The sequence below is a fragment of the Oryza glaberrima genome, chromosome 1, assembly GCF_000147395.1.
Source record: "Oryza glaberrima chromosome 1, OglaRS2, whole genome shotgun sequence".
NCBI lineage: Eukaryota > Viridiplantae > Streptophyta > Magnoliopsida > Poales > Poaceae > Oryza > Oryza glaberrima.
This window is the reverse complement of record NC_068326.1, coordinates 37396954-37414639: the sequence shown is the minus strand read 5'-3', so window position 1 is coordinate 37414639 and position 17686 is coordinate 37396954. Positions and strand designations below refer to the sequence as shown.

Here is a 17686-nt window from a genome sequence, read left to right as displayed (position 1 = left end):
CCCTTGGCATAAGGGTGAGAAGCTAGGCTCCAAGTTCATTTGAGAGCAAAGGGAAAGTGAGGCCTCCATCAGCTAGCTAGCTCTCCTCCTCTTCTCCTTGTCTCTTCTCCTTCGAGTTTGCTCCCCTACAGGAGAGAAAAGGATTCATCACATCTCATCTCACAACCCCTTTCATCGATCTCTCCTAGATTATCTCTCTCTCCAATTTGCTCCAATCTTTAATTTCCTGCCTTTGAAGCTATAGCTACAGCCATGGAGGATGTCTGTCTCATCCATGGCGTAGCTAGCTAGCTAGTTTCTTTCTTTGCACTTGTTGAGTTCTTGTTAATTACTAAAGGATTGCGGCCATGGATGGAGATGGTGGAGCTCGTCGTGGTGTAATCGGATGAGTGCGTGAGAGACATGAGACGTGCAGCTAGATGCAGGATCGAGGTCAGCAGCAGCAGCAGGTTGTCGTTGTCGTCGTCGTCGCCGCCGCCGCCGCCGCCGCCATGGTGCCAGCTAGGAGCCGCCTGTTCCACCATGACAGCAGCAGCAGCAGCAAGAGGGGCGGCGGCAACTCGTCGTCGTCCTGTACTCCCCAATACTGCATCGCCACCCAGCTCGACACCGCCGCCGCCGCCGCGCCGGCGCGTAGACGTCACCACCACCACCACCAGCAGCCGGCGGCGGCAAGATACCAGCTAGCCATGGCGCCGCCCGAAGACGACGCGGCCGCCGGCACGAGCTCTCGTGGCGGCGGTGCAGGAGACGACGACGACGGCGACAAGGACTGGCTCCAGCTCGGCCTCGCCGCCGCGGCGCCGACCGCCACCGCTCCGGCGGCGGCGGCGGCGCCGTCGTCGTCTACGCCCACGGCGCCGGAGCTGGACGTGTTCGCCGCCAAGCAGTACAACGGGAGGCCGCCGCTGTTCCCGCTGCCGATCTTGAGGAGCTACCACCACCACCACCACCACCAGTACGGCCACGGCGGCGGCCGGTGTCCGCCGCCGTCGTTCTTCCCGTTCGCGCGGCCGTTGAGGAGCTCCGGCGATCTCCCCGGCGTGATGAGGGTCATCAGCCCGCCGCGAAGAGCGGCGGCTGCTGATGCTGCCGGCTTGTGGCTGACACTTCAGGCATCCCCTGATCAGTAAGTGTATATACATATATATATATATTTACATGTAAGAGATGTAATCCATTTCCATTATTTTAAAAAAAAATTACATGTAAACTTCCTCAAAAAAAAATTGCATGTAAACTTGTGATCATTAACATGTTGATCCATTCCATATAAGATTGGTTATATGCATACATGCAAATTAAAGTAGCTAGTATATGCACCTCATGACAACAATGCAAATAAGCCCAATACAGATATATGTGTAGATATTGTTTATCTGCACAAGCTAGCTTTTATATATCTAAATTTATCTTGTGTTTGTAACCATTTAGCTCTTAATAATGTCTAATCTTGTTTTCATGTTTGCAGATTTCGAGAGCCCATTTTGCCCCAGATACCAAAGAGCTACCTTAGAATCAAGTAAGTTAATTATGTATATCTTCAAAAAAAATCATGCTTAATTCTCTCCTTTAATTTCAAAGTACAAACTATTAAATGCATAACAATCCATGTCCATTTAGTTTGCATATATATTCATGTGTGAGTAATTTTACGGTTCTTGAGGAGGTACCATGAGGTACCAAAAATTTAGTGTAAAAGTTGGTACCTCATGTTATTTAGGTACCAATAGATACCAAATTTACAATAGAAAAAGTGGTACCTCATGGTACCTCCTCAAGGACCATAAAATTGCTCATTCATGTGTAGCTATCATCACTGTGTAGCTTGTTTCTGCAAGGCATATATATCTAGCTAACTAGTAGTCTTTAAGTTTCTATATAGGTCGGTCTAGCTAGGTACCAATCAAATAAAGTTTTTCTCTTGATTTATAATGTCTTATATGGAATTTCCAAAGGTCCTAGTTACATAAAACACACATTAAGATAATGAATGAATATATCTACTTGCACATTTTTCACAGGGATAGCAACATGAAGGTGGAAGTGGTGATGAAGTACTTGGCCGGCAAGCTAGGACTCACACAATCTCATCTTCAGGTACAATAATCCGGAATTAGTCAACACCTTTCTTCAGCTACAAATTAAGCATGCATATATACTTTCCTTTTCTTTCACTATTAATTAATTAATTACTACACCTTGATTATATAATTTTCTCTAAATAAAATATTAATGATGATGATATTTAATTTGCTTGTTGATTGTCGCATAAAATGATTGGAAGAAGCAGCGATCGAGTGATCAATAGTGAATAGTGAGCAGTTGTTGAATTTGCACTGCAAGGCAGCTAGTATTCTCTTGTGCTGAGTTGCCGCATATATAGGTTGGCAATTAGGGGGGGATCATGAAAGGAACATTATACCTAATCGAAAGTACCACATTGAGCTAAGGTTGGGATCTCTTTGATTTGGTACTAGACAAAAGCAATAGGTCACAGGCCCATATCAGCATGCATGTAGTATATAGTTACCAAAATACCATCATGCTGTTCTGTATATTTGTATCCATATGCATCATGCAAGTTCATTAATTCGATCTCTTAGATTTGGTAGGTAATTTGGACCATAATTAGATCAGTTCCCTGAAGAGGCCTTATGGCTGAATTTTCATATAGCTTTGGCAAATTTTGAGGAAAAAAAATATTTGCTCCCTCCAAAGGAAAAAAAAAACTTAATTTTAGGTGTTTCTGGCTTCAACTCGTTTGTGACGACAACATTTATGTGCAGGTCAATTTTTAGCGGTACAAATTAATTAATATTTACCATGGAAAAAAAATACATGTAGCTAGTAGCATCCCACAAATGAAAGTATGAAACCAATGCTAAATACGTTTATTCTGCTGTTTGTAAACTTTGTATCATCCAAACATAAAAGAGCTAGATCATGAAATTAATTTTGGACATGTTTGTACAACAGCACCACCCTTTAGTATATAACATTTAGTTGCAAAAAAAAAACTTAGACGGCTTCCAATATTTTTTGGAACCATTTCACGAATTCACAAAATATATTTCCACTGCATTACATTGAGATTAAATAACTGATCATTGAGTAATAAGTAAGTATACAATAGCAACATATATATGGTGTTTATGTTATATATGCATGAGCTGGGTATAGTATTGTTCTCTCTCCACTTCCACTATATACATTTCCCGGCATGCATGCAGAATATTTGTTCTTTTTTTTCTATTGATATATACTCCCTCCGGTTTGAAATGTTTGACACCGTTGACTTTTTAGCACATGTTTGACCGTTCGTCTTATTCAAAAACTTTTATAAAATATGTAAAATTATATGCCTACATGAAAATATATTTAACAATGAATCAAATGATAGGGAAAGAATTAATAATTACTTAAATTTTTTGAATAAGACAAACAGTCAAACATGTGCTAAAAAGTCAACGGCGTCAAACATTTCGAAACGGAGGGAGTACATGATATATGCAAAAACAAGAAATATATAGGGGAGCTAATTAATTACGAAGTGTATAATAGGTAGCCAGCTGGTTGGTAGATAGTAATACATGGACGTAGCAACAATAGAATTAAGTGTATTAACATTTTGCAACATTAACTATTATTGGGTCAACCACACAGGAACAAAAGCAGAACAGTTGAACTGTCAATGTATACGTGTTGTACATTATGGCAATATGGCTGTAGAGCCCTCAGCTCGATCCATTACACGCAGCACTAAACTAGTTCTACCAACTTATTAATTCTCATTATTCACTAGGTGAAAAATCTAGATCACCTCCATTAATTAATTGTTCACAGATATAAAGTGATTTTTTGACATCAAAAGTCAACTAGCTCTCACTATTTTTTTAATCTAAATTTTATCGTCATCTACCCAAAAGATACCGAGGGGCTCCCATATTTATTATGACATGTTTAATTCGCATTCATCATTTTTCATATTAATTTGCGGCTATGCACTCAAATAAATTGTATGTCTTGATTGTATGAATTCTTCGTCCACATGAAAAATATATATAAATAAAAAGGGGAATTATAATCTTAATAAAAGGAGGGTTTCAAATGTACAACATCCACAAATTATATTATATATATTTACCATAGACTTTGTGGAAGTAATTCTTTGAAAAGGTTTTGTTGAAAATTAACGTTTGAAAACCATATAGGGAATAATCACTCTTGATTGGAAGCCTGGAAGGGCATATGATTTTCGACATATATATATTTAATCATGTTAGTTAAATAGTTGTCTAATTTAATTAACAGCCGGATATCGACAACTCGATGTGATCGCCTTAATTACCTTTTACTATACTATACTAAATTCATCATTGGGCGTGGGAGTATAAGGGGAATATATTTTTTTCTTATATTAATTAATTTATGCATTATTAATAAGGGGAATATGGTGAGACCGAGTAGCAATACGTATATATGTCATCGTCATGCTTTCGTATATACTACGTATCAATCACGTTGCGTTGTCCATCATACATACAGCAAGTCAGCAATGCAAACCTCCGTTCTTAAAGAAATGCTACGTCATATAATACTTGCATGTAGTCGTCACATCTCGAAATCTTAAATCATCAACAAAAAATATCGGTATTTTAAAGTATGAAAAATTATATTTGGTAGATTAATTTGTAATGAAAGCTCTTTTACTGTATAGCTTATTTTTAAATATTGCTTATACAAATATAAAGTTTTAGGAAGTACATCTACATCTTTCGAGAACGGAGATAGGAGTAGCAGTTAATTAGACCGACCAATTAATTAACAGAAAGCCTATACAACGGTATTCCGTTGGAACGGAATATCCTTCTATGAGACAGTACCTGATACCTAATACATGTTGTGGTACTACCTACATGGTACCCGATACCTGTTATCTGGTACCTGTGATATCTAGGACTTGATACTTGAGATACGCGTGCAAGAGAATAGTTAATATGTCTATCCCGCTGCAACGGGATTCTGTTTTGTAGCACAGCAATTATATTTGAGCAAGTTTACGGTAGAGGTGGTTCATACCTCTATAATTTTATCATCATTTGAAAAAATAGCCAAAGGTATACTTTTTTATTGTAAAATTTGATACATCCAAATATATACTAGGTACCTCGAGGTAAAAAAAATTAGTGTAAAATTTAAGTATCTTGAGTTATTTTCTCAACTACAGTAAAAAATTTCCTAATTATATATCACCTACTCATAAATTTAGAGGTAGTATATACAATACATTAATTCATCTATACCAACTCTAATACACTTTATCACGATACTTGTTTGCTCAATATATCTACTCTTAATTTCTCTCATTTTTTATATCTCAAAGCTTGTTTGTAGACTAGAAACTGCCTCTTATATAAGGCGGTGGTTTCTTGTCTCTTCTTATCTCTTTTCTTCACCACCTCGTCATAAAAACTTATGTGGGGGTATCTTGGATATGTGCTTAGGTCATTACAGCAAACATAAGTGGAGGGCGTATCAATATGCCATGTGTACTTTATTCCTAAATAATAGCATGCATAGAATAAAAGGAAGGTTGAGGCAATTATGCCACTTAATATTGTGGGAGGGCATGAGATAGGATATCTTCATCTAATTAATTGGTTGTGCTCTGCTTTATTAGAAATATACTATTTTTAGATAAATTTTGATTAGTGAATTAGAGGTGCCTATAACTTTTTGTTGTTTTTTGGACGGAGAGGATGTAATAATTTGTTTTCGCTACTGGTTTATTTGTTTGTTCCCTTGGATTTTTGCCTAGAAGTGTAGTGGCTCAATAGCTGATTGGCTTCTCCAAACTATCGCAACGTGAAGGCGACATGCGTGCTATATACTACAATATATATGCATATGCGATGTGCAATTAATGCCAAAGAGTATATATAGAATAGTACTCCCTCCGTTTCAGCTTATAAGATGTTTTGATTTTGGTAAAAGTCAAACTGCATCAAATTTGACTAAATTTACAGAAAAAAATAGTAATATTTTTGACCCAAGATAAATTTATTATAAAAATATATTTAATTACTAATGTAATAAAACTAATTTGGTAATGTAAATATTACTATATTTATCTATAAACTTAGTCAAACACCAAAGTTAAAACATTTTATAACCTGAAACATAGGGAGTAGCTTGTAATAATATATATGTGTGAGCTTCGTTGATCTGCATGTTTGCGTTCATATGCCACATGCATGCCAATGAACTATGGAAGAATATAGTTAAAGAGATTAATTAATTAGTAGTACTTGCACATGTGTTCATGCGCATGTTCATTAATTAGCTCTATATATTAGTTTGTTCCTGTTGTAGCACATGTACATGCATGTATATATTGTGTGAGAAAATAAAAAAAAATCATGTACGTGTGGTTGATCTTGATCTTAACCAGGTGGAACTGACATGCAGAGGGCAGCTTCTTCCTCCCTTCTTGCTGGTCAAAAATGTCAGAGACAGCATCTGGTGCTCATCACTGCGACCAAGCTGCAGGGAAGACGACGACGGCGACGGCGAGGATGATCTTGTTGAGCTGCACCGGCGATCGCCGGCGGCGGCGGCTACTACTGACCACGTCATGGCACTCGTTTACAGCACAAGTAGTTCCTGCCATTAATTAGCTAATAATAATGTCCATCCATCGATCTGTAATTAATCAACGAGTTCTTTCATTATTTCGTCCGACCCCCAGCTGATCTGCATGCTGCTCTGGTTAATTAACTGGTGGTTTAGTCGTCACAGGATTAACCAACCAACCAATGGACACATTTGTTTTTCTTTTTGTTCGATCTAATTCCATGTTGATTTGTTTGAAAGAAAAGCTTGGTCCTTTTGATGGGGATGTTCCTTTTACCACAATTCCATCATCCACACAAAAACAGTTAACCTGGGCTAGCTACTAGCTGCCGAGTACTGAGGCAGTTCAGCAGCTTGAGATCTCATCAGTATCACCATTTCTTGTGAAAAGCATCAGCATTTGTTCAGTCATCTGCTTCTACTGTCAGTTAATTTTTCTAGCTGCATATACACCAGGAATTAGTACTACTTCACATCTGTAATGAATCAGCACGCGTGCATACAAATATGGGTCACGTTATGTACACATCGAATCGATGCTTCAAAGAATTTGTCAGTTGATGCATGTCAGGTGTCACATACAATTCCACTCAAGTTGCATTCCATAAAGGCAAATGCAAGGACCAGATGAGGTCACTGTATGTAGTGCTACACAAATCACAAAATGCTTGCACAGAGCTATCACAAGTAACACCCATCAATGCGTTGGGCTGTTGGCATCAATGTAAACTAGAACAAGAATTACAGGAACTTTCCCTAAATGTCTGAATCCTCAGACCAAAACTAGTGCCTACAGCCCTACACTCTGGGTATAAAGAATTTTCTCATCCGCGCACAGACAAGCTAGCTCCAAGGTCTCATCTTAGAACTGTGGTCTTGATACCACACCTGTCGCTTTCGCTTATAGCAGTTGTTGACAATGCAGCTTTCGCTTATAGCAGTTGTTGACAATGCAGATGTTACCAAAGATCTAAGTTGACGGTTTCGCGCTCATCCTAGTGTTAACGATATGGTCTCAACGCCCTCCCTTCTGCATCTTGAATCTAGATACAGGTCTTGAAGATGAACTAGCAGGCTGGAAAAATGTTTTGGAAAGATCATGAGCAGAGCAGGTCAATATGAATTTGTACCCCACAGAACAGAACTTTGAAAAAACATCTTACATTCTGCAAAGCAGCACTCTTTGAAGGTTGAAGGGTTGAAATATTATCATCATGTTCAATAATAGACCCTGTGAAGGCCTGCAGCAGCCATAAGATAAGGTCAAACGTAATTTCAAATGACATAGCAGCATATATATCCCTGTAAAAGCAAAAGACCTTTTGTCCACTTGACATTATCTTCCGATCATGAGATGTAGGGTTATCTGAAGAAACCTGTCGAGTGAAAGATCAGGAATCAGCGTTACCAACACAATGAAAGAATAATATAAACCCCACATGTAATTAGGGACAAAATGCATACTCAAGCATCCAGAGTGGTGCTTGATTTCAGTTGACATAAGAAATATGTAAAGCAAGTGCCATGTCACTTTAGCTAACACATTTAACACACATCATAAATACACAATGCTACCAAATGAAATAAGCAATTTGATTGTGTATAAAACACGCCAGCTGATGATAGGATATTAAGATGAACCATGCATACCAACAGGGCAACAGCTGGTGCCTCCAGAGTAGAATGGCCTAATCACACGAGTCCATGAGAGTTGGCTTTTAGACTTTATGTCTATCTCATTTTGAATTTTAGCAGTATGTTTTTAGAATGCTAGCATGTCTTATTTTAATTTTACTCATGTGACGTGCTAGCTGAGATATATTCTCACTTGCAACTGGTACTTTATTGAGGGTCTGCAACTGTAAGGATCGTTGTATCAACCTCTCTGAGATTGACAAACTGGTTCCTTTTTTAATGACAAATGGAGCAGGCTTTTTCCTCCTAAAAAATCAGTTGTATATGAAGATCTAAGGCATGGGCATATAACCAAAAATTGTCTGAGAACCAGTAATCCCATCAAATTATCATAATTGTTACTATGGGACAAAAATTCCAAAGCATGGGCATCACTAGGAAGTCAAAATCATGCAAATGGTACCTGAAGTATTGGACTCGAGTGTTTTGGACCCTGTGGCAATGGAAGAGACTTGGATGGACCAACTGTATGCCTGTTATCATCTTGAAAAGAAACAGCTGCAAATAGGAAATTTGGGTTACACATACATGACCAGGGTAATTATATTACTTAAAAGTAACATATGAAGCATCAAGGGAATGAGGTGCTTCTAGACTGGGATAATGTGTATCATCTGCCTCCAATAACATTACAGAAACAAGATGGAAAAAAAAAACTACAGGAAACATATACTTTTGACAATGATAATCTAAATAAGCATGTGACCCAAAGTAAGTCATATGAAAGTATCGGAACTAACCTTTTTTAAGAGGAAGCTGAATTCCAGGGTTTATTGTCTGCACCAAATGCAAAAAGCATAGTGATTGATACAATAGCTAAGGAAGATATATCACTGTAATTGCATGCCATATTGCCATGCACTCAGGAATAAAGAAGGTACAGAGAAAAAAAAAGAGCTTACAGAAGTCTGTCCTGGAAAAACCGAGTGAGGTGTGCTGGCTGAGGGTGCAAAAGAAGCGCTTTTCAGTATTTCCCTTCCTCCTGGCTTCTTCAGAGCACTCTTCAGCTATTAGTCATTTAGTGCAAGCATTAAAACGCGATAATTGCAATGAAGCGCACTAACTAAATCAAGATAACATCAATATCATGTCACATCAGTTTGAGAAACAAGTACCTGCGCACTTTCATGACTCTGATCATTACCACCACTTCCAGAAAATGAGGCACCCAAACTAGCATTATGATGATCATTGTCATCAATTAGAATATTCTCTTCTTCCTCATCTTCCTTATCATCCTCACTTGGTCCAGCATTTTCCTCATCATCTTCGTCATCCTCATCATCTTCTCCATCTTCTTCAGAAGTACTACCAGCATCATTTTCTTCCATTTCAAGTTCATCTAACCTTGCCATGATTTGAGTATATTCCCTGTCTTTGTCTGGCATGCCTGAAGCAGAACTTGAAGCATCTGTGAGTGAGAGTAAAGAAACTAGTCATGCCTAAGAAGACGTTGCAACTTGCCAACTAGATGCAAGTTCAAAATGTTTACTGAGAAACTTGTAGGGAGTATCATAATGATATCTCAACACAACAAGATGTCCTCATGTAATGTTTAATTATATATGTTAAACTTAATAGATATGATGCTGTCAACAGCCAGCATTTGCATGTAGAACGAGGGAGAAATACCAGAAGATCAACTTGCACAAGATTACTTGGAACTTGATAAAATTTAGGAGATTAGACCAAATAAGGACTCACAACAATAGTATATTAGGAATTAACATTACAACTCAACATACTGTGGGTTCACGAAAGATCAAACAGATACTGAAAATCTGAAATATGATAGAAAAGGCAGAACACCAGTAGCTAATGAAAAGAAAGTTCCAAATGGTTACCCAATGTTGATGAATTTATTTCTGTATCTTCATCATATTCTTCCCTTATTTCAATAAGACCTTCCTGCCAGTATAAGCAAAAGAGATTAAGTATCTTTATAGAAACAAAGCTCAAAACGGAAGAATGAAGAGAGAACGCCAATTTGTGAACAATTCACAATTCCATAAGACATAACACCAGAAAATACTATGTTAAGTTCTCTGTGAGCAAGGGCCCCCTCCTGCAGAACCTTTTTTTTTTTTTTGCCAAAATGGCTGAACTAGGTGGCCCTTGGCAGTGCTAGGTGATCCTAGGCAGGCTGCACAGGGCACTAGACAGCTTACAGGATAAGTACCTTGCTTGATTTTGGGTTAGTAATAGTTCATGTTCCCTGTTGAACTAAATGGGGATTAATTAAAGTGTGTATTGAGCATCTATTTTAATATCTGTCACGGTATGTCTGAATACATGCCAAATTCTTCCTGATTGCAATTGGGCTGCCTATGCAGTATACAGGCGCTAAGCACCACTTGACTGCTTGCCTAGTGCGTTTAGTTTGACCATCCAAACATGATACCAAAGACCTAAGATAAGCCTGAGGTGACAGCTTAGCTGGCAAAGTACAATATTGGTGCTGCAAATGAGGAATTCATAGATATCAATGGTGGCCTGTTGCAAAACACTATTCATTTTTTTCTCTTACAAGTGACCTCAAGCAAATTGAATGAAATTGCAGATTTATAGCCACCTTAACTTATTTAAACACTAACATACCACTGCCTGCCCGAAACATACAACACAAGAAAAGAAAGCCTTACAGAAGCCTCGGCGGCAGTTGATTCGAAGAACTTCGCCTCAGCTTCAAGGTCAGAGATAGTTGCCTTCATCGCTTCCACTTGAGCTTCCAGCTCCATCCCCCTCCTGTGCAATATCTCGGTGGTCTGCTTGGCGGATCTCTCCACATAGTACCCCTCCCCTAGAAGCACCTAGACACAATCAACCATTACATGCTGAGATTTAGACAAATCAACCATCACAATCGAAATCCATAGCCGCTCCGATTCCCAACGGTGGGAACCCTTACCAGTAGTTCATTCGTGTGGATTAAACGGCCGGGGAAAAATGCCGCGCCACCGAAGGGAACCTGCAAACGGGAACACCCAAAAAAAAACATCATCACCAAACTGGCTCGCGGATGCATCGTTACACGCAACCATGGTGCTCATCGGAGAGAGGAGCAAGGGAGAAGGGGAAGCGGGGTACCATGATGTCGTGGGAGACCTCGTCGGGGAGCCTCTGGACGAGGGAGACGAGGGCGGCGTTGTCGGCGGAGAAGCCCTGGAGGCGGCCGAGCTCGGCGCGGCGGTCGGCGACGGCCTCGGCAACCCGCGCCACGGCCCTCCTCGTCTCCTCCGGCGAGAACACCGCGCCCAGCGGCGTCGCCGTCCCCTTCCTCGCCGCCGCAGCCATCGCCGCCGTGTCGCCGCTGCTTTGCTTCGCTTGCTTTGCCCCCCAACTCCCCACGCCAAAAACCCCAAACCTAAATGGGTTGCGTTTGGGCCGTCACACCTAGGTCCGCGGCGTGGATCAATGGGCCGGGCTAAGGCGCGCCGACCTGTGGGCCGTCTAGTGCTTGGACCGGCACCTCAGCCCATTCCTAGTAGAGGACTTGGTTTTTCTAATTACTCCCTCCGTATTTTAATATATGAGGTTATTGACTTTTTGACCAATGTTTTACCATTTGTTTTATTCAAAATTTGTGTGAAAATATGAAAATATTTATATCATGCTTAAAGAACATTTGATGATGAATCAAGGCATAATAAATTAAATGATAATTACATAAATTTTTTGAATAAGACGAATGGTTAAACGTTGGATAAAAAAATCAACGGTGTCGTACATTAAAATATGAATGTAGTATTAATTAACGTTGGGTTTATATATTTTCTAAGATGTTTGCTATGGAAAAATTTGTGATGGTTATACTCGTTTGTTTTATACTAGTATATTAAGATCAAGACAAAATACGTAGGTGTAGTAAAATAATTGGCGCGCCATATGTAAGCCATGAAGCTAAGAAACAATTGTGACAAGTAACCAAAAACTACGTACTATAGGGAATTGTGAAGTGATTATACTAGGCTAGCCTGATTAGGCACAAACCAAATGCCATTATATGTGCTAGTGTGCCACTTTCTTTGTTGCAAATATTGTATGTGAGCAATCCTTTTTTTTTTTTTTGAATCCTAGAATCAGCATTAATAGATCATCATGGGCAAGAAAATAGCAGTCATGGCATCCATGATGCACGGACAGAAAGCACTTATGTGAAATCTGGTCATGTTGTTCAGATCATTTTTTCAGAAATTTAATTGTTCAGATCAATGTTTCAGAAATTAAGCAGGCGTGCTCCAATGTCCCCCATGCATATGCATCCTTTCAGTAATTAGCATACACACTTTTCTTCACCTATTTGCTCTGCTAATTGAGCATGACAACACTTTAAACTGATCCACAAAACATCACTACTTTAATTACGCCTCCTAGCTGCTCAGTAATTTTTCTGCAAGTGTTCATCCATGAACTGGTTAATTAGCACAAGAAATATACAGAGCTAACCACAGCTTTACCAATGCGCTGGGGGAGGGGGGATAACAAGGTAGTAACTTGAAACAAATCAAGGGATGAAATCCAGACAAAACTCTAATTAAGGTAAATAATGATGCCTTTTTATTTGACTATAGTAGATACATCAACAAAATCTAGATAAAGACTTAAAAATCAAGATCGGAGATCGACAGTGGCCGGCCAGATGAGTGGCAGCAGCAATCACCAGCACATGAAAACTAACTACCAAACTGCTTCAGCAACAGAGATGAACCGAAGAAACTAACTGGAAATGCACATGGTCCAAATTAAGACAGGGATCAACAGAAGCTACTAATTGTCTGTGGTTTTCAGTTTTTCACCATGACTGATCCCCCTTGCAATTTGCTTCCTCCTCCTCCTCCTCCTCCTCCTCCTTCCTTGCCTTGGCTGCTGTTCTTCTTTGCCTTCATGAAGCAGAAGCATGAGCAGCAGGGACACTGGAACAAGAGCTTCATATCCTGAACCTAATAGGAGTCTCACTCACATTACAGACTAGAGCTTGAGTAGTAATCTTGACACTCATCTTGAGTTCCTTTTAAATGGGCACAAATGGATCACCCCTTTTCCCTGTGGCACCACCTTTCCTTTCCATGAGAGACATGGCCCAGTCATAGACTTATTAGTAGGCTATAGCTGCATAGCCCATGGCACGTTCGTCTGTTCTTCTCTGTTCCTTTTTCCTCTGAAGATTAGTACTGCCTTTAAACAAAAGGAGAAGGATGAAGGTTACTAATCCCTCCGTCCCATGATATAAGAGATTTTTAGTTTTTGCTTACAACGTTTGACCACTCGTCTTATTTAATTTTTTTTTGCAAATATAAAAACCGAAAAGTTATGCTTAAAATACTGTAGATAATAAATTAATTCACAAATAAAATAATTAATAATTTCAAAAAAATTTGAATAAGACGAGTGGTCAAACGTTGCAAGTAAAAACTCAAAATCCCTTACATTATGGGACAGAGGAGTAGTACTGCTGATTGTGTGACATCAAATCACCGATTGATTGGCAATTTTCTGACAAGCAAGATAAACCAATGGGACAAAACTAAATAATTTGCAGTGCACGCAATCATTTGCACTCATAAACAGTCTGTCGTGTGTGCATTATACTATACTCCTGCATACATTTGGTTAGTGGCATGCATGTCGTGTCTGCTTTAGTTCAGTCTGCTTTGATCAACACATGCAGAAGTATTAACATTAATTAATAACAAGTTAACCGATGATTAATCTGTGAAGACATGCGTCCCATTTGCAGGGCAGTACTGATGCTGGGCGAAAAAAGGCTACAGAAGGAACTGCAGGCCGGGCTGACAGTCCAGGTGTGGCTGTTGTGTTCCTCTGTACATATTGACTGCAGCTTCTGTCGGTGACTGGCTATATCATCCATTGTGGACGACTGAATTTTGTCAGTCTAACTATCTAGGAGTACAGGTCATTAGTTAAGCTCGAAAGTTAGTCGATCGATGGATCTTGCAGTTTGGAACCTCTATGAGATATCGATCGGCATTTGGTACTGTGGCACTAATCGTGTTGTTGATTTCTCCTGTGCAGCAGTAGTGCTGCAGTAAGAAGATGAACAGATATGGCGGCATAGTCGTATGCAGACAGACAGCCAGACAGGCAGCGATCGAGATTGCTGTTCATGTGTGATTGATGTGCGGTGAGTGACGGGCCACCAGTAGTTTCGACAAAGGTTTCGTAGTAGCTATAGCACGCGAAAGCGTTATCAACCCACGGGAAAATATTTCATCATTTCTTATATATCATTGAAAATAGTTATAATATTTTTTTTATAAAATTAACAAGATAGATTAATATAACACATATCACTATACAAATATACATATTTAATTTTGATTTATATAAAATATAATAAAAATAACAAATATGACTATGGATATAGGTTAATTTGTTTTCTACAACTTGTAGGAGTTGAAATTTACCATGCATATATATTAATCATTCTTGTTATTAATTTTTATTTTTTTATGACTATTTAGATGGCATGTAACAAAATAAAGGATGTCCAGATGAAAAATCATCTTCTAGCTAGTAGCCTGTCTTGATCGGCAGGCTATAGCATGCATGCATGGATGTTGCTATCTCAAGACGGGTATCTCCTCATATTTATTTATTTTAATTAAAATAATAGTGAAAAACTTTATAAAATATAATAATATGAAGTATTGAAGTGCATGGTATCTATTACTCCTATTTAAACTCGATTTACACACCGAGAAGACAAAAAAACAAAAGACAAGTTCAGTTGTGAATGTTGGATTTGTCTTATTATTATTATTATTTACTCCTTACATTATTTTTGAATATTGACAAATCAAATATTTTTAACCTTAAGTATTAATAGAAAAAATAAAAAAATCAATCTTGTAAATTGATGTTGCTAGGTTTATCGTTAAACAAATTATCATAGTATGCAGCTCTTTTTATTTAAGACACATCTATTTTTATAGATATTGTTGGTCAAAGTAGATAGTATTTTGAAGACAGTATCGAAGTCCAAAAATACTTATATTTTATGACAGAGGAAGTATTATTTATAAATGTGTGAGTTGGATTTTAACATTAGAGGATTCTTTTTTTCTATAACTATTTGATGGTGTTAGGGGCTGTTTAGTTCCCCAAAAACTTTTCCAAAAACATCGCATCGAATCTTTGGACATATATATGGACCAATAAATATAGATTAAGGAAACTAATTGCACATTTAGGGGGGAAATCGCAACCGAATCTTTTGACCCTAATTAGTCTATGATTATCCATAAGTGCTACAATAACCCGAATGTGCTAATGACAGTTTAATTAGGCTCAAAAGATTCGTCTCGCGGTTTCCAGACGAGTTATGAAATTAGTTTTTTCATTCGTATCCGAAAACCCCTTCTGATATCCGGTCAAACGTACGATGTGGCACCTAAAAATTTTCAATCACCAAATAAGCAGGCCTTTACATGTTTGAATATAAGTTAGGGAACATCCCACGAGGTACTAAAATTGTTTCCCAAGGCTGGCACGTTCGTACTACTGCAGCATGCATGGCCGGCCAATTAGCTAGGTTAGGTAGAGTAGATTAGCTAGGATAGCTATATATATTAGGCCAAGAGAGATCATCAGGGTCGATATATATAGCCGGCAATGCATGCATAGCAAGGAGCTAGCGAGGATAGATTGATATATACGGGCAGCACGCGCACATGGCTACATTTGGCTCTTCCTCTTGGCGCCATCGACGATAGATAGATAGATCGCAAATATAATTCGACCTCGATCGATCAGATCCATGCCAATGTCTCTGGCCGGATCGATCGATCTTCACAAGATAAATCGATATAGTAATATACGCTGATTTACTAGTTGCTAATTAAAATACTTGTTTCACACTAATTAAGCTATATATGCAGCATTTGCCATGTGCTAAAGTTAAGCATTGATGGGTCATGCCATATATGACAACCGATATATCCTGGTTGACTCTTTCAGAAGTCTGTATGTTCATCCATGCGCTTGTTGTGTCGGCAGAGTTTTTTTTTTCAACCAATGTACTCCCTCCGTTCCAGAATATAATAAGTTTTAGGGTTGGACATAGTTATTAAGAAAGTAGGTAGAAGTGAGTAATAGAGGGTTGTGATTAGACGAGTAGTGAAGGGTGGGTGGGAAAAGTGAATGGTGGCTGGCTGTGATTGGTTGGGAAGAGAATATTTATGTAGAAGTTGTTATATTTTAGGACAAATCTTAAGGACTAAAAGTTATTATATTCTGGAACGGAGGGAGTATCTGCTAGCTACCTACTATATAACGTAACGACGAACAGTTGCTACTACGTTCTAGCTCACACCTGACATCATTTCAACTGAATTATGTCAACCTGCCGAAAGATGATACTAACTCCATATTTTAATGTATGACGTTGTTGATTTTTTGTCCAACGTTTAACCATTCGTATTATTCAAAAATTTATGTATTTATCATTTATTTTATTATGACTTGATTCGTTATCAAATATTTTTTAAGCATGATATAAATATTTTCATATTTGCACAAAAATTTTGAATAAAACAAATGGTCAAACGTTGGTCGAAAAATCAATGGCGTCAGGGAGTAATTTAGAGTAGCTATATGTGTGTGTACGATTCACTTGCACAGACACAATTATTACAGTATTTTTCTAGGCACACATGAAAGATGCCGAATGCAAGGATCGATAGATGAGACGTGGTTGAATGCTCGTACGATATGGTCGTATGTATATCGTAGTACTCTAAATTTAACCAAGTGCGTGTTTTAGTTCACGTCAAAATTAGAACGATATGATATAAAAGTTGAAAGTTTATATGTGTAGAAAATTTTAATGGGATGAAAAAATTAAAAGCTTGAAGAAAAAATTTGAAACTAAACTCGGCCTAAGCTAATGCAAGGCAGTGAAGCCTACCCTAGCTGTGATTTATCAGGCGTATAATCAAGGAGATATTTAACCATTTACCACATTTAGATGTGGCAATTAACTTTTTATCACTGGGCCCACATGTTATAGACATATGTGGACCCACATGTCATTGAGATAGGGATGGTAAATAGTTATTTGTCAAATCTAAAAGTGGCAAATAGTTAAAAGCCCCATAATCAAGTGATCCTTGGCTGTAGCTTGTACTGCGTGCACGTACGTTGCCAATCATAATTATTTTGCTAGCTCCATCTCATCGATCACTAGCTTCGCCAGCTGGGTTATTATTTGGAGTGAATGCCAAGCCAAGCAACGCAAGGACTTAGCCCTCCTTTTTAAAAAAGTTTTTAAACATTTTAATAAATAATCTTAACAGATAACTTGTTTTCTAAGCAATACAATATTTTTTTGTGAAAA

At 38.4% G+C, this 17686-nt stretch overlaps 2 protein-coding genes across 3 annotated transcripts; one reads left to right on the top strand and one right to left on the bottom strand.

The window, feature by feature from the left end:
• The first annotated feature begins 20 nt into the window (after window positions 1–20).
• On the top strand, window positions 21–7066 carry LOC127783591 (protein LAX PANICLE 2-like). 2 transcript variants are annotated; one of them, XM_052310789.1, is made up of 4 exons: window positions 21–1129; window positions 1472–1522; window positions 2025–2100; window positions 6472–7066. In XM_052310789.1, exons 1-4 carry the CDS (start codon window positions 420–422, stop codon window positions 6580–6582), a joined length of 948 nt encoding a protein of 315 aa, XP_052166749.1. In that variant the 5' UTR covers window positions 21–419; the 3' UTR covers window positions 6583–7066. The 2 variants fall into 2 exon arrangements, with proteins under 2 accessions (XP_052166749.1, XP_052166742.1); XM_052310782.1 differs by having other exon boundaries at window positions 6455–7066.
• Window positions 7067–7220: 154 nt separating this feature from the next.
• Window positions 7221–11883, bottom strand: LOC127783581 (uncharacterized). Its single transcript, XM_052310771.1, has 11 exons — window positions 11419–11883; window positions 11240–11299; window positions 10974–11141; window positions 10176–10239; window positions 9447–9742; window positions 9234–9338; window positions 9072–9108; window positions 8735–8829; window positions 7956–8012; window positions 7800–7877; window positions 7221–7711 (listed from the first exon to the last, which is right to left on the bottom strand). Exons 1-11 carry the CDS (start codon window positions 11623–11625, stop codon window positions 7652–7654), a joined length of 1227 nt encoding a protein of 408 aa, XP_052166731.1. The 5' UTR covers window positions 11626–11883; the 3' UTR covers window positions 7221–7651.
• Window positions 11884–17686: the final 5803 nt, after the last annotated feature.